Source organism: Cygnus atratus, chromosome 13, assembly GCF_013377495.2.
Source record: "Cygnus atratus isolate AKBS03 ecotype Queensland, Australia chromosome 13, CAtr_DNAZoo_HiC_assembly, whole genome shotgun sequence".
NCBI classification, from domain to species: Eukaryota; Metazoa; Chordata; class Aves; order Anseriformes; family Anatidae; genus Cygnus; species Cygnus atratus.
In genome coordinates, this window is record NC_066374.1 from 19,179,448 (window position 1) to 19,195,194 (window position 15,747).

The following is a 15,747-nucleotide window of genomic DNA, read 5'->3' on the forward strand; positions in this document are numbered from 1 at the left end:
CTTTGTGACCATAAGTGTTCATCTCTACACTGAATAGATAATTAAATGACAAAAATTATTCAAAGTGAATTTATAGTGAGAAATTATCACTTGAAGAACTGATGGGGCACAGGCATAATCAAAAGAGATATAATGAAAAAAAAAAAGTTTAAATTTGCCAAATAAAACACTGTAATACCCATGTGTTTGTAAATGTCATGAAACAGCTACTCACTGGGGGGAAAACAAATAAATAAATAAAATATAGCATGATTTTTACCTGTACATAGCAATTCTATTGAAACAACATTTCTATTAATGGAAATCAGTGTGAATTTTACTTAAGAACTGTAGACCAAGCCTGTTATTCATATGAAAGAACTAAGCTTTACATGTAGGAATTACAATTTCTCACTCTATGTATGCCATGAATCTTGTAAAAGAGTAATTAGAACTTGCTCCATAAAGGAAAGAAATGCCAGACACGAGTAATATTTTAGGAAGAGCATTAACAAACATTTTTATACTGCCAACAATCTTCACTGCTTTCTAGAAGAGATTTACATTCCATTATTAATTAACTATATTGAGTCAATAGTATGACATTAAGCTTGGGAAATGTATGTTTAGCACAAACTATGACATCCATGAGAAAAGCATATATTTCTAGTAAGTTTTATTTACAATTTATGCAGATGAGTTCAGCAAGCAAGGGCCCAACAAACTACTTCAAAGCAGCAAGATCCAGCCTGAAAAACACAGCACGATCAAATCTTTGACATTCCTTGGGTGTCTCTACAAACCTCCACATACACAGAATAAATGACTTCACCTCCCTTACCTAGATAGTTTTGTATAGAATTAGCATGCATTACTCTTAGTGGGACTACTGTAACCTGTCAGACAACATACACTTGAGCAATTGCAAGAATTTAAAAATATATAAATCGTATATAATGCATCTTTTTGGAGCTGACTCTTGTTCTATGCCGGCTGACAGGTTCTACCATAACAAACAAAAATCATAGTATTATTGTTCCCATTCCCTCTCCCCCAGCTCCATCGTTCAGATTTTGGATTGTGAATCCCCACAACCCTATGTCCAGGAAAATATTAAATGCACAGTAGCATGGTGCTGTAAAGAAAGACTAATTAATACATCTTATGATGCCACAGAAATTGCTTTAGTCACTTACTGCAAGTTACGTTAGGCCCAGTTACATTTGTATCTTCAGAATCAGGGCTTTTAACAAAAAAACTTTCTCATGTTTCCTGACATTCCATTAAAACTGTTGTCCTTTGATGTCAATTAGAGCCAGCTAAAAAAAAAAATCATCCTTAATTGCTTTTTCAGAAATAGACATTAGAGCGTACACCCTCACAGTCAGATTCGATTACCTCTTACAAGAAACAAGGATGCTGGGAACGCTGTAAACCCCCAGCTCTGCTGAATACGGATGGGTCGTGGTAGCTGCCTGGCACAGTGAAGGCTGTTCCTCTGACCTAAAAGTGCTGCACAGTCCATGGATACGTCTAAATTTCTCCAGAACATAATAGTGGTTTAGCACTGAGAGCACCTGCATGCTCAGTGCTCCACCCCTGCCTCCACGCACCAGTGACTTTAATCATGCACCTACGCCGACAATTATAGCTACAAAAATGACCGAGTCCTCAAAAACTTGTGAACATTTCATTACAAGGAGCATCACCAATTTTCTCTGAGGCTTGCCCAGCACTGCCCATTTTCTTACTCCAGGGACTTCATAATGTCTCTGCCGACCAGAAAGAAGAGGAGTCCGGAGAGCAGCACCAGGGGCACCCCTGCGGCAGCGAACATGAAGGACCAGCCGTAGTACACGTGCACGGGCGCTTCCTCCAGGCACTTTTCACTCCTCTCCAGGAGAATGTACTTCTGAAAATCAGCCACAAACTCCTTCCACATCACGAAGAGGAAAATGAGCAGGAGAAATAAGCATCCTGGAAAGACAGACAAAGTTATTCTCTGATTACAACCAGCGTATGAGATACAGAAAAGCAAGGAAGGACTGCAACAGGTTCCCCTCTATTCTTGCAGGCCCTTTGCATTAAAGGTCGGTGTTGCAGAATGCCATTCCTTGTTGGGTTTTCCCTTTAGAGAGGAAAAATCTGCCTTCCAACGTCAGATCCCTTTTCCACAAACATTTGAAATTTGAAATGTGAAACACAAAGCCACGGGGACAGGTCCTGCTGGCTCTGAACGCACTGCACTATCCCCCAGCATGGGGGCAAACAGAGCCCCATGGACACCTAGGTGGCTGGCCCAGCTTGCAGGAGTCCCCCTTCACGTCCAAGTGGCCATGATACATCAACCTCAGCTGGACTACTAAATAACAATATCAAACAGCTCATATCATGAGGCTGTATAAACTTTTATGGCCCAACACTGGCACGTGAGACCTTATTAGCCCTCCTTAGAGCCAGGGGGTGAAGGACTGAGGACACGCTCCAGGCTGAGCTGTGACTTCAAAGTCAGCAACTCCCTTGGAGCTCATGAGGGGCCTCCCAGGTCTTGTGAGGTGCCTGTGACCCAAACAGCAGCTCTCCATCAGGCCGAGCAGCTCATATTTCCATACTCATCCACACAGAAGGCCTCACAAGGGCAGCCTTCACAGGAAGAGTGCGGCCACATCTGAAGTGGAGTGCAGGCACCTCCCAGACCCGTGCGGGGTGAAGTGGATTCTTGTGTTAGGTGACCCTATAGGAACCTCCTTCCCCATATCTCAGAGCGGTGGGTCTCTGCACGAAACAGATAACAAAACCTAGCATGGTCCCAGTATTATTTAGTGCATCACATTAAAGAATACATATAGTGCATTTAAAAGTCAGCATGCATTAACACTAAATAGTGGCAGTGTGATGACAGATCTGAAGCTACTTCAGTAATATCTGGTCTTGCCACTTCACAGCTAGAAGCTTACTACGTTTAAATGGTTCCACATACATACACACACACATGTGCATACAGGTATGAAAGACATACATCACAGATTATGGTATTTTCGTAGTAGAAGTGAGGTGAACAGTTCAGAATCAATGTAGTTGACAAGTCACCACACAGTTCTGCTGATGCATTTTGGCTTCTGCTGGATTTCATTTCTCCCCTTGCAAATTTTAACCAAAGGTAGCTTGTGGTATATTTAATTATGCTTCCTGGCAGCTTATGCACTGCAAAATCCAGCTTCCATGCTAGGCACAGGCTGCGGGTATGGCTTGACATTGATCTATCTGCTTAGCAATGGAGCTTACCGAGCCCTCGCTCGGAGGACACACATCAGCGCTGAGCTGTGTTCCTGCTCACAAGGGATATAAGCACATTTGCTGCTTTAAAACCCTGCTTCACCTCTTGTAGCCTAGAATGAGACTTATGTGAAGGGTCCAAAATGTTTCTCAATCCTCACTAGGTGTTATATAGAAGTTGAAGCTACCCATCCCAAACTGTCATATTTATTAAACTGTCTTCTGCACCCTGGGACTGAGAATTGAACCTTAATAGTGAAAAATGTGTGTAACTGTATGAACACACTTCACATCACCACGTTGTGCTGCCTCAGACCATTCTCCCTTCCACAGGCAAGTCCGCATGCTAGGAGTTAGGAGCTAGGAGTTAGGAGCCAGGAGAAAGGCAGGCTAGGAGTTAAACAGCAGCTGCTGTAACATTTGCATGTTCATTGAGATTGTGATACCACTTGAAATTACGTGCACAAATAAATATTTTACACTTAGTATGATAGTTGTATGCTTAAAATACCAATTATTCTTCTATAAGAAAATGATTGAATGTTTAAATAGTCACATGTTCTTTACAAAATACAATATATTGATAAGAAGGCAATTAAGTCTTTATTACTGATGTAATTTAAAATTAAATTAATTAGATAGCAACTGAACCTTGAAAAGTGCTCTTTTAAAGATCAATTTATATTTCATTAGCTTATAATACCTACCATAAGAGACACAAATATAAAAGTAGTCCCAGAGGGACAGAGGACATGGGTACAGTGGTGTTTTTTTCCAGAGTTTTTCTATTTTTCTTTAAATAAAAAGGGTTGGGTTTTTTTTGTTTGTTTGTTTGGTTTGTTTTTTTGGTTTTTTTTTGTGTGTTGAATTGTCCCAGGACATTTCAGATTGCCTGAGGCTCATTTACTGGGGAAAGCAGACCAAAACCTACCTGCCCCTGTGCTGCTCCTGGGGAGCCCAAGAGGAGCGGTGTGTGTATCAATAAACAAGTGCTGGAGGTGATGGCATGGCCACAGCCTCCACACCTAAATTAAGAACGCTTTCACACTCCAGTAAAATGACAAGAAAATGCAGAGTAAGCAATTTCTTCCCTAAAATAATTACATTGGGGTGGCAAGGAGTCCCTGGGACTCATTTACACAGCCTCCACGGCGAGAAAAGGAAATCAAAAGCCACCTCCTTCTGGATGCTCTTTGTTGAAGCCGTAGCAGAAAGACATCTTCGTATCCCACTGGCCCCAAGTGGCTGCATATATACGGAGACAGAATTCTTGTGGCCTTGGTCCGCAAGCTGAAAAAAAAAGCTTTTTTCTGTACTGCTCTGCCAAGAAGTGAACCCAGCATCCCTCTTTGGCACCATTCATTAGGCAGGAACAGAAAAAATTAACTGTGGAACTCAGTCTCCAAGCTGATGAGGTCAATGGCATCTTCTGGGGAGGGGCTAATTGTGGGAAAATTGAAGTGGGGTGTTAAATCTCCTCCATCCAGGAGCTAACCGCGAGCACACAAACCCCCGGCACTCCCCCCACTCCCAGGAGAGCTGCACCTTAATTGTGGGTAAATTGGAGTCTGCCTTCTGCTTTCTCTCCCTTTTTATCCCTGTGACGCCTTTATAGCTGTTAATTGTAGCGACAGGTGAGTGAACTCAATCTTTAACTCTTATTCTGTGGAAGCTCCTGAACTTTCATGTAATCTGCTAATTACAAGAAAAATGAACTTTGACCGTCAGCGACTCGTTCGCCTTTCTCACCGGTCACCTCTTCGGATGCTCATAATAAGGGAACGGAGGGGTGACCTTCAGCTGCCTTTCCCCAGCTGTCAGCTTCTGCTGTACATGCAGAGCCTGAGACTTGCCAAAATGATGTGGGAGGAGGAATTTTGGCGTAAAATCCAATGGAGATGTGTGGAGATGCCCCACAGCCACAGCATCCCGCTGGTACAGTGACGGTGCCACGCAGGTGGGGATGCTGGAGAGCCAGCATAGGGAGCACAGTGGCTGGAGGAAGAGTGCACATTTAACCAGGTATTTGTGCTGCCCAGTGCAAGGATAGCTGGTAACGACTCCTGTCTGCGTTGTTTAACATCATGCAGGACGCAGCAGGACAATTCCTCCCTCCAGAAGAGGCTCCTCAGTCCTGGGCAAGCCAACAGCTTGATCTTGTGTCATTTTCTTCACTTAAACCTGCTGCTATACCAGTCTGAACATCGCACAGCAGCACTGCAGGTTCAGTAGCAGCCCCAGGGCTGGATGAAGTGTTTTCTCGCTTCTAAGCTTGGCTGCTAAAATGCCCAAAGGAAATAGAAATGAAGGAGCACGAGCGAAATCATCTCAGGACTTTCAACACAGCTCCCAGAAGGTGCGATGCAGCGTTCACCCAGCCCTCTCGGTGACACTGTGATGATAATCATATTGTCATCCGACTATCGAAACAAGTGGAAATTAGTCAGCAGACAGTGTCTGCCTTCCCCCTGCAAGCACTGAGGCTGAGTTTGAGAAGGAAAAAAAAAAAAAAAGCAGGAAAGCGACATGCTGGCTGTTTGCTCAGGCATCTCAGGCGCTCTTGGGAGCAGGCTGGCAGGGATAAAGGCTCACCGAGGTACCAATGCAGGTATCGGTGGATGTCAGAGGGACCTGGCTGTATTTCCTGAGTTGTCCAGCAGAGGAACCAAGGGGGATGACTCCAGTCTTCTGAGTGACCTCTCAGAAACATCACCACCGAGCTGGCAGACTGTCAGGTTTGTCTTCTGAATACACAGCAAGCAGAAGGCATCTCGGAGAGAAGACCCAAGGAAACCTAACTGGACAATAAAAATCTGCACCTTAATCTGTTGATATCCTTCTGCCTGGAGGGGCACACTAAGACCCTCAAGATGATAGAGAGGTTACCAGAACAGGTTGCAGCACCTTTCACAGAGTCCCCAAATGGCCGAGGTGGGCAGGGACCTCTGGGTCCAACCCCAGGTCAAGCAGGGGCACCTAGAGCAGGTTGCCCAGGACCATGTCCAGGCAGCTTACAGAACCTTTAGAGCCTTTCAGTGTCCAGCACCTCATTGCTTTACAATGATTCATGATGGTTTTAAAGCTGCCTGCGCAGAGGGAGGTTGAGGACAGGGCAGGGCTGGGCCACGGGACGTCCCGAGGGGCCAGCACCCCATGGATTTGGTGCTGGTCTTGCTGTCCCAGGGCCACAGCGTGTTCCCGCTCTGTGCATCACAGATTTCACACCTCCTCGAGGAGAGATCATTTCTGCAGGGGAGGTTAATTAGCACCGACCTGCAGGCCGCGATTAGAAGACAATATGCAATTTCTGCTGCATCATCGCTCACATCCTGCTACCTGAAGGAAAGGCACGGCAAGGGAGTTGATGCTGTGTTAAATCCATTGCTCCTGCCGCTGAGAACAGTTACACAAAATAGCTTTAGAAGGGATGGGGAGAAAATAACCCCTGAGGGAGGCATCCTGTGTCCATCGGGATGTCAGCATCAAGCAGGATGCAGAAGTTTGAGTTCAGGATCCAAAAACACAGCGATCAGCTGAAACTGTAAGCAAACTATGCTGAAAATGTTGAAATAATATTTCATTCCTCTTTTGTTTAGATCGAAAATGTAACAGTAAGACTCTTTCAGCTGAGCTTCTTCCTTTTAATGACAGTTAATAATGGTTGCTATTCAGGTTGAAACTGATACAAACTTCTATTTAAACAGCAGCATCTCTGTCTAACACCAAAAGGTTTAGGTGATGCATAATCAGCTTTTCTAAAAAACACCGAATTCTATGTCCCAGCCTTTTAATCCAGAAGTAGTGAAATAAAGAGCAAAAACAAAGAAAAAAAAATTGAATATGGTGTTTCAACTTTACTCAACACGCTTCTCTGTGTGATATTATATTTATCTGGCTGTGTCAGAACGTGACCATCCTCCGTTTTTCCAACGAAAGCTGTGGATTTTGGCGAAGCAGGGAATTAACTGAGGTAGGCAGTGTCTCCCCTCAGAGAGAATTCAGGTGCTTGGCCCCAGTCTCAAGTTGCCAGTGGAAGGCATCGGTACCCAACAGCAGTCTGAGAGCATCTTGCATTCCCAAATGAAATTCATGTGTGTAAAACCATATAAAATTTACCTTTGGAAAAAAATTATACCCAACCAAGCATTTATTAAATCATATAAGAGAGAGATAAGCAGATACCCACAGGCTTGCCAGCCTTATTTCAATAACTGACGACCTGGAGGCAAATGGGAAATTGGACAAAATGCAAAGCGAATTAGCAGAGGCAGGTAGGGCCATGTTGATTTAGTGCCTTCCAGATTTTTTAGACAAATAGATAGATGTCATCTAGCTCCATTTTAACAAGCAGCTCAGCTGCTGTCACATGGTTGATTATTAGTACATCCGGAGAAGATGGAGATTAGGAAAGGACCTATAAAACGGGTAGGGAGGTAAATAACAGGGAAAAAAGAGCAAAAGGTAATAATGGGAGGGTATGACAATATTGGGACGAATTTTGTTGGAGTTCCTCCAGGGTTAGTTTTGGGACCTCTCTTGTCAAATAGTGTCATGAATGTTTTTGGGCCCCAAAAGCTTAGGCGCACACACACACACACAAAATGGAGCATAGACCCTAGCTTATGTTTGATTGATGCAGTGCTCGAGGAAGAAGGACCTAGTGCAGGGTCCATAATTAAGCATAATTAATTTCAGAGAAAGGCCTGACTTCATTACAAAGCTCTTCACTTGGCATGACTTACCAGAGCTCCAAGCTTTAACTGCTTGCATTGCAAAAAAGCTCTATTTCCAAGTTTGAGTCATAGTTATAAATCAAGTACTTCTCCTAGTTAAGCTAGTTATTCCCTCTCAAATACAGAAAAAGAAAAAACGCAAGTGATAATTCAGTGGAATAATTAGTAATGATAGTGGGAATAATGAATAAATGACTCTTTTTAATTCATTTTTCTGCTGTGACACTGCTTTATCTTTTCAGATTTTATTGAAGCAGCCCTCCAGTTTTGAGTTGCGGGGTATGCCTGTCCCTGCGTGGTGGGTTTCCAGTTCTACCAGATGTAGAGCAAAGACAGAAGCCGCTCCCAATATATGAAGACACACTGACAGGAGCAGAGCGGGGCTAATCAGTGCCCAGGGTTGTTGCAGCTACAGGCTTTACTAAAATAAAAGGCTCTCTGGATTGCACAGAAGGATAAAGAAGAATAAAATTTGTTGCCCAATTCCCAAACTCCTTAGGACTAAAGACCTTCTTTCTAACATTTTGCTGAGCACAGACATTTTTTCTCTACATGAGGAAGGGGGAGATCATTTATTCCAAGTCAGTGCTGCTTCCATCAGAGCCCCCATCCCTCCCCAGCACCACCCCACCCCTGGGTGCCTCCCCATCCCCTTGCACACCGCGGGCCACGGCCACTGCATTCCTGCCCCGTGTATCTGATTACTGCTGCTTGAGAGCTTACCCGAGGCCAGCAGGAACCCACCGCCGACTTTGTAGGACTTGGCGCTGACGAAGGGCACGCCACACACCAGCAGCAGGCCTCCCACCAGGCCGCCAGCCACAGCCAGCATGATGAACGCTGTCCAGAAGCCTCTGTACACTGTGCAGCCAAAAAGAGAGAGTCAGAGGAAAAGGGGGAAAAGGTTTGCAAGGAAACCATGTCACAGAGCTTGTGAGAGCATAGGACACGGTCCTTAGATGTACCTGTGGGGATGGAAGGGCTGGGCAAGAAAGGAAAGGAAATAGCAAAATTTGGAGAGATGGAATCCGATTATATCTATGTTCCATTTTAACTTACACTTACAGAAGGTGCCGGGATCCTGGTTTAAAGTAAAGTCAATTGTTGTTGACTGCAGAGCAGGACTGCAGTGAAAACAGGAGCTTGTCGTTGTCCCACTTTGTGGCCTTGCTTGACTCCCAGCCAGCGAACAGGGCATGAGAGCGACTGCCTTTTGCCTTTTTGTCCCCAGGATTTGGGGATTTTTGCTGTGACTTCACACAACCATGCCAGCCAGAGCCAGGCAAGCTTGCAGCCGTCATGTCCCTGTCACTTCAGATGGGACAAGGGAGTGGCCAAGTTTTGGCCAAAGGTGGGGGTCCTCAGGCAGAAACTCTCCAATACCCTCTCCCAGTTCCCCAATTTATCTGGTCCTCTCAGACCACTGCCTCTCTCTGCCTTTTGTTTCTCAGAAGTATGAGTTAGAGAGATTTGAGCTGAGTGTGAGCAAATGGGCAATGCTGAAATGACTCACACTTGAAAGAAAAATGATACAGAGAAGATGCGTTTTGCTCATTTTAAACCATTTTGTCAGGAGAGCCACTTAGGGAGAGATAAGTATCTTGAACTCTCCAAAACCACAGAATTCATTTTAATGTTTAACCTCCCGTCACCCATTTCTCTCAGGGAGCCTAAGAGGATGCAGATAAGGCAAAATTATCTCTGGAGCAGGTAATAGCTGGAGGACCCTCTTCTTGGACGGCCTCCTGTTTTGTCATAATTTGCATCTGAGTGCAGACTGGATGGAAATAAAATAAATGTGTACAGCAGAAGTGCCTGCTCCCCTCAGATTTCCAGATGCTTTGCAGTGGGGTTGGTGCAGCTCCAGCTGTCCTAAACATGGGTATTGAGACATCCCCATCTCTATGTCACGATATCCCCATCTCGTGCCGAGGCATCCCCATCTCCATGCTGACACATCCTCATCTCTATGTCATGATATCCCCTTCTCAGTGCCGACACATCCCTGCCTCCCCAGGGGTGACAGCACTGAGGCCAATTCGGCAGCATGGCCACAGCAGCCTCGGCACTGAGCCCATCCCAGGGCCGTCCCCAAAAGGCATTTCGGGAGGCAGCTGCAAAGGGCTGCCGAGTGCAGGCTGACAGGCAGCGACAGATGGCTCAATGGCCCTTTATTTAGTATGGAAAAATCAGTGTGTTTATCATTGAGATCATTCAGAAGCTGGACGTCATACCACTCTCTCCTAAGCAGAAAAAATAAGCCAGTGATAACCTGCGTGCTTGCCATACACAACCTGCAACGGGCTACTCCTTTCACCACCACTCGCATCCGTTCTACATCACGGCTTGTTCCCCGAGGCAGGGATCCGACACGGCACAGCAAAAGAAACTAGCTGCTCTCCTTCACATGCTCCTACTGACAAATATATTTTTTTTAATTAATTCCTCATAAAAAAATAAAAAAAAAATAAAAAGGTACTGCTAAAGGCTAAGGAAAAGGTCAAGATGTTTGTTTGTGCAGTATGCCTGCCCCGGATCCCCAGAGGCAATGCAGAGTGATGCACACTATTTAAAGAAATCAATTCATTTCAAAAAAGATCATGAAATTAATTCTAGCTGCTGCCACCAATTTAGCAAATTAAAATTCCTAACAGCAGCTGATTCATTAAAGAACTCTGAAAATACAGAGAAACATAAATAAAAAGGGAACCAGTTGAAAGGAGAGCTCTCCAACTGTGTCATATTTGGTGTATTAAAAATAAGCCAGCCACTTGCATGGATCTTTTGACAATTCGGTCTTTAACTGATTTTTCCAGCATTTGTTTATTTTGTCTTGCAGTGAATCAACACGGGAGCTCCCCCGGGAAGCCAGGCCCTGGGAACGCTTCGGGGCCACATGAGGCCACTTTGTAGGGAGATGCCCAAAAGTCCTGGCTGTGCTCGGCCGCACAGCTCTGCAGAAGGGGACAGCAGCATGGCACACCCCATCCTTCCCGGCCCCGCTGCTGGGACAAGGGGGGAAACCCACCTGCGGTCGTGTCGTAGGAGGGATGGGGGAAAGGTCCCAGAGTGACAGGCATGGGGAACAGGTAGCCGTGCATGCAGTGCTTGGGGTGCGCTTGGCTGGCTGCAAGAGAACAAGAAAAGGTTTGCTTTGATTTCATGCAAAATCATAGTTATACTATATGCCATAATTTGGATTGGAATGCCCTGTTCTGGAAAACACGCACAACATGCATGAAGGCTGGGGAGTAAAGAAGGATGCAAAATTGTGGCTAGACAGAAGAAAAGAGAAGAGTGATGAGAGAGGGGAGATGTAACAGGATCTGAGACTGCCACCCCCACAACCTCATATCTTCATAACATCAGTCTGAGGTGGACATAAATCACAAAAGATGGAGCAACTCAAATTAATGTCAGTATTCCTCTTGCTATTTCCCTCCTGGAAGGGGCGAAGGGGTTTGGGTGCTAGAGCAAGCCCCCTTACAAGACCTCCAGTTGGTGAGAGGAAAGCACAATTAGAATGGACGTGCCCCATCAATATTAATACCACTGAGGCTTATCGTGATTAACGGTAATAGAATGAATGTTAAATGAATTAATTAATGGTTGGCCACTTATTTAAATATGTTCTCCAGCTCAAAGGAACACTTTATAATAGGTGGACATTAGTTCATGCTAAATTGACTATGGAATACCTATTGAATTAATTATTACATCTATGAGAGCAGCAAATTAATTTACCATGATCAATCCTATTATAATAAATACCTAAAGAAGTAATACAAATTTGCCAGTTATCAGGAAGAGTCATTTTACTTCAGGTAACATTATATTATATAATGTATTTCTGTATAATGTAATTAGATAGCAAACTCCCTCTCGCCAGCTTCTTTTTTTTTCCTATCAAAAAATTTCTGTGAGAAAAATCCCACGTTGTTCTGGTGAACAGTGGCAGTAACTCTTCCTACAAGATTTTACACGAATCGGAGGTCAGGGACTGAGGGACAGCAAAGTCATCTGAAACTTTAATCACCGGGGAATAACCTGATTGAGGGAACCGACCTTAAAAAGCAAAACAGGGCCTTAAAAGGCAAAACAGGTGAGATCTTCCAACAGAGGTCTTGTGTGCCCAAGAGCACCAGCCCGCAGGTTAGGGCTCACCCTGGCCCCTGCTGCTGGAGGCCCGGAGCACCCAGGAGGCCACGTGTGTGTGTGGAGGTGGGAATGCTCAGCACCAGGAGGCCAAAGCACGGATTGCAGAGCAGCACTACGGGCCCGACAGGCACCGTCAGCAGGCCTGAGCTGGACACAGACATCAAGGGGCACGGGGAGAGCTGTCCTTGCTGGTGGAGGTCACCACCGCGTAAGACTTCATAGGTGATATTTTAATTGGCACCAAGGGGTTCCTAAGTGACTGCGAACAGCCCTCCGACAGCAAAATCCAAGTCGAAAAAAGAGCCCAGAAAGAGTGACCCAAGTTAGCTCCTGACAGAGGGGTGATGAGAACGAAAAACGAAACCAATCTCGGAGCGGTGGCGTCGGGGCAGGCTGCAGGTACTCACTGTACCAGAAGGTCCAGATGGTCTCCGGCTGGCCCTCGCCGAAGAACCAGCACCGCCAGAAGAAGCCCTCGTGGTGGAAAGTGAGGATCTCCTTCCTGGCCTCGGTCGGCGTTTCAGCCTGTGGGGAACGAAAGCCTGAGCTGATGTGGGGATGATCACAGCAAAGGTGGAAAGTGTGTGTTTTAGCTTGGATGGTTTGCTTCCATTGTTTGGTGGGGCTTTGATTTGCTGTTGTTTGAGTTGGTTTTGGAGGGGTCAGGGAACAGCTGCTGCCCTCGGCTTTCTGCCATATCGTAGCTACAGAATGAAGGACCTTCTTAGTCCCTCAAAGTGAGTGCCATCACTGTGGCCATTCTGATGGCAAAGCTCCCTCAAATCTTCATAAATCATCTTCTGCTTTCTCTAATATCTTTAAAGCACTGACTGCCAGAGCTGGAAGGTATGTCAGGGGCAGAGCGTTCTGGGGGTATTCTACTTCTTAGCTAATTCCCCTAGGTAAGTGCTATTGCTGTTGTGGATTACCAGGTAAGCAATTCTAGGGGTGACCCAATGCAACAGGTCAGATGTCCTAGCACTCTGCAGGATCCACGTGAGGTCTCGCCCAAGCCCAGAAGGCAGCCCAGTGCTAACACCCCCACTGAGCCTCTACTCACCATGCCAAGGTTTTCTTCTTCCTGTCCCGCTGCTGAGCCTGGCAGAAGTTATGCTAACCTTACGTGAGACAGGAATTACTCTTTGCCCTCACCAGTCTTCTCATGGACCCGGGTAGGGATGCTGACAAATACTGCTTTTTTGGTGACTCTACCGCAATTCACAGCCCAGATTTGCGAGTGCAAGGTTTAGGTCTTTCCAGAAGGGAGGATATTGCAGTGTTGAGTCAAAGACTAGCTACCAAAAAACATTCTCCTTTTATTTTCAGGATAAAATACCCTCTATACAGACCTCATAGTTCATCATCTGGCATGCTGCTGACTTGGTGCAGGTTTAACTGCAGCTTGGCAGGTACTCACAGCCGTCCTTATCCTTAAGGAACAGCATTTGCCAGTTTGGGAAAGGACAGGTAAGGTAAAAACACAGCCCATTTACACAATTGGTACCTGAACTAGAAGTCATGAAAAGAGTGTCTGAAATAGAAATAAAATAGCTCAGAGGAAAGAACAAGAGCAGCGCCTATCTCTTCCTGGTGCTTCTGCAGTTTCCCAGCCTCAGTGACAGGCAAACTAACACACAGCCAGGAGCGTAACTCACAGGTCTGACATGGTTGGGCAGTGCACCGTGCCATCTCTGGCCTCTCCACTCTGACAGACAGCAGCACAAACAAAAATCTGAAACAATTAACGTTGCCATTTCCTAAGCATGCAAAACCAGAGCTGCACTCCTTCGGCCCCTTCAGCCATGGCCCTGCCTTCTCTGGGGCTCTATCAAGCTGCTTTAAAAAGAAAAGACAGCGTCTTCTGCCGGCAGTTTCTTCTATCAATTTTTTTTTTTCACTAGAGAAAGTCATTTGGAAACATGACTCAAGTGAACAGTGTCCTACATTTGATTATGGGATTCTGAAATGAAAGGAAGTATTTCTTGCTGGCATCATGATGTTTACCCAGCGTGACTCACCACACCAGAAAAAAAAATCAAACCTAATTGGATTGAACTTTGAAGTAACAGAAAGACTGCAAAAAACAAGGACCTTCCTGTCATTTTTTAATTGAAGCCGCGCATTGATCAGCACAAAAATATTTTTGAAGAGTAGATGGCTCAGGGAACTGGGCTGGCTGTTACTTCCTCAAGCAGTCAGAGAATAGCAAGTGCGGCTAAGATCACACGTTAAAAAGGATCCATGAACATGTGATAAGAGCACTTAGCACTAAAACACCTGTCATAAAAATAGGAACCATTCAAAATTGTCATCTAAAAATTGTGTTTCCTGCTAACAGAAGTCCTATAGAAATCTTAATTTTACAATAAACAGGCCTCTTCGTGTTAGATGGGCAGGAATCCGTGTCTGCTCTGCGCTGCCCCTGATGCTCGCTGTTGTTTTCTGTCTGTACTGCAGTCCTATCACTTCAGATGTAAATGATTGCCAAGTTCTACACTTTAAAATATGTACTGGTTTTAAATGAGCAAACTACGGGTAGAAATCTTTCAATGGCAAATATCAGGAGAAATCTTTTGTCTTTTGAGGCAAATGCTGTCAACAAGTAAAGCTCTTACATTTTCGCCTTTCATTCCCTAACATTCGTATCTGTCAGAATACAGAAGCACCGTTCTAATGTTTCCTAGACATTTTTACTTCAGTCACAATTTTCAAGTTTGCTCAGGCTGACTTTTTACATGAACAGGTCACTTTAAATAAGCATAAATATTATCACATCTAAAACTGCCAGCGCCTGAATTGAAAGTAGCTCTGTCGCCTTTCAACATTTTCAGAGCATATTATTTAAATGAGTATTTCTCCTCCCCAGTAAGACACGGTGTCAGGCTTTACCTCGCCGGGCTGGAGCGTGCTGTTTCCATCGGGGACCATCCCGCAGGTCTCTGAAGCCAGCAGCCAGTAATCCGTCCCGAAGGCAACGAGGAAGAGCAGCACGCCAGTGCCGCCCAGGATGCCCGCAGCCAGCCCCGCGATGCCAGCCTTCATGGCAGAGCGGAATTTGGGGGGAAAAAAGGGAAATGCTGGAGTTTCCCGTTCCCTGAAAGAAGAGGACGGAGAGACGTGCTATTCTGGGGGACAGATACGGATCTTCTGGTGGCCGGTGTGAGTTTCAGGGGCTGGTGGGAAAGGGACTAATAAAAGCAGATGACCTGGCGTAGCCAAACAGCTGTGGCATTAAAGAAACATGACAAATAGCTATTGAGGCAGAGCAGGAAGATTTCCAAATAAACACATGGCTGTTCATTTCAGCATGGTAGGCAGCGTCCAGAGGTCACAAGCACTTGTTATGCAGAAGTACCCAGGAAACTGGAGAGCTTAAGCCCGGCTTGTGCATGAACTTAGCAGGGAGGCCATGCGCTGCAGCAGCAGATCTGAGCCCGCAGATTTTTACCATTCCTCTGTTCCCACAGCCCTCACCACGAGGTGTCTTCAGGGGTGTCCCCAGAGCACAGTACTGAAGTGCACTTCTGGAACAGGCTCCTGCCTCTGAACCAAACGCTGATGCTGCTTTCGCACAAAGTAACCCCAGGGGTCCAAGGGAGGG

General features: G+C 45.4%; 1 protein-coding gene across 1 annotated transcript; it reads right to left on the reverse strand.

The window, feature by feature from the left end:
* Positions 1-1,726: 1,726 nt before the first annotated feature.
* On the reverse strand, positions 1,727-15,188 carry LOC118245632 (transmembrane protein 182-like). The gene is made up of 5 exons (XM_035542005.1): positions 15,036-15,188; positions 12,554-12,671; positions 11,017-11,115; positions 8,712-8,849; positions 1,727-1,956 (listed from the first exon to the last, which is right to left on the reverse strand). The coding sequence occupies exons 1-5, from the start codon at positions 15,186-15,188 to the stop codon at positions 1,727-1,729; spliced, it is 738 nt and encodes a 245-aa protein (XP_035397898.1).
* Between the last annotated feature and the right edge of the window lie 559 nt (positions 15,189-15,747).

Bases quoted from the DNA above. Each gene is read 5' to 3' on its own strand.
- LOC118245632 (XM_035542005.1), bottom strand. From the start codon at position 15,188: ATGAAGGCTGGCATCGCGGGGCTGGCTGCGGGCATCCTGGGCGGCACT. The intron at 11,116-12,553 runs GTGAGTACCTGC...GTTCTCTTGCAG, and splicing joins CATCTGGACCTTCTGGTACA to CCAGCCAAGCGCACCCCAAG. The intron at 8,850-11,016 runs GTGGGTTTCCCC...TTGGCTGCACAG, and splicing joins CTCCTACGACACGACCGCAG to TGTACAGAGGCTTCTGGACA.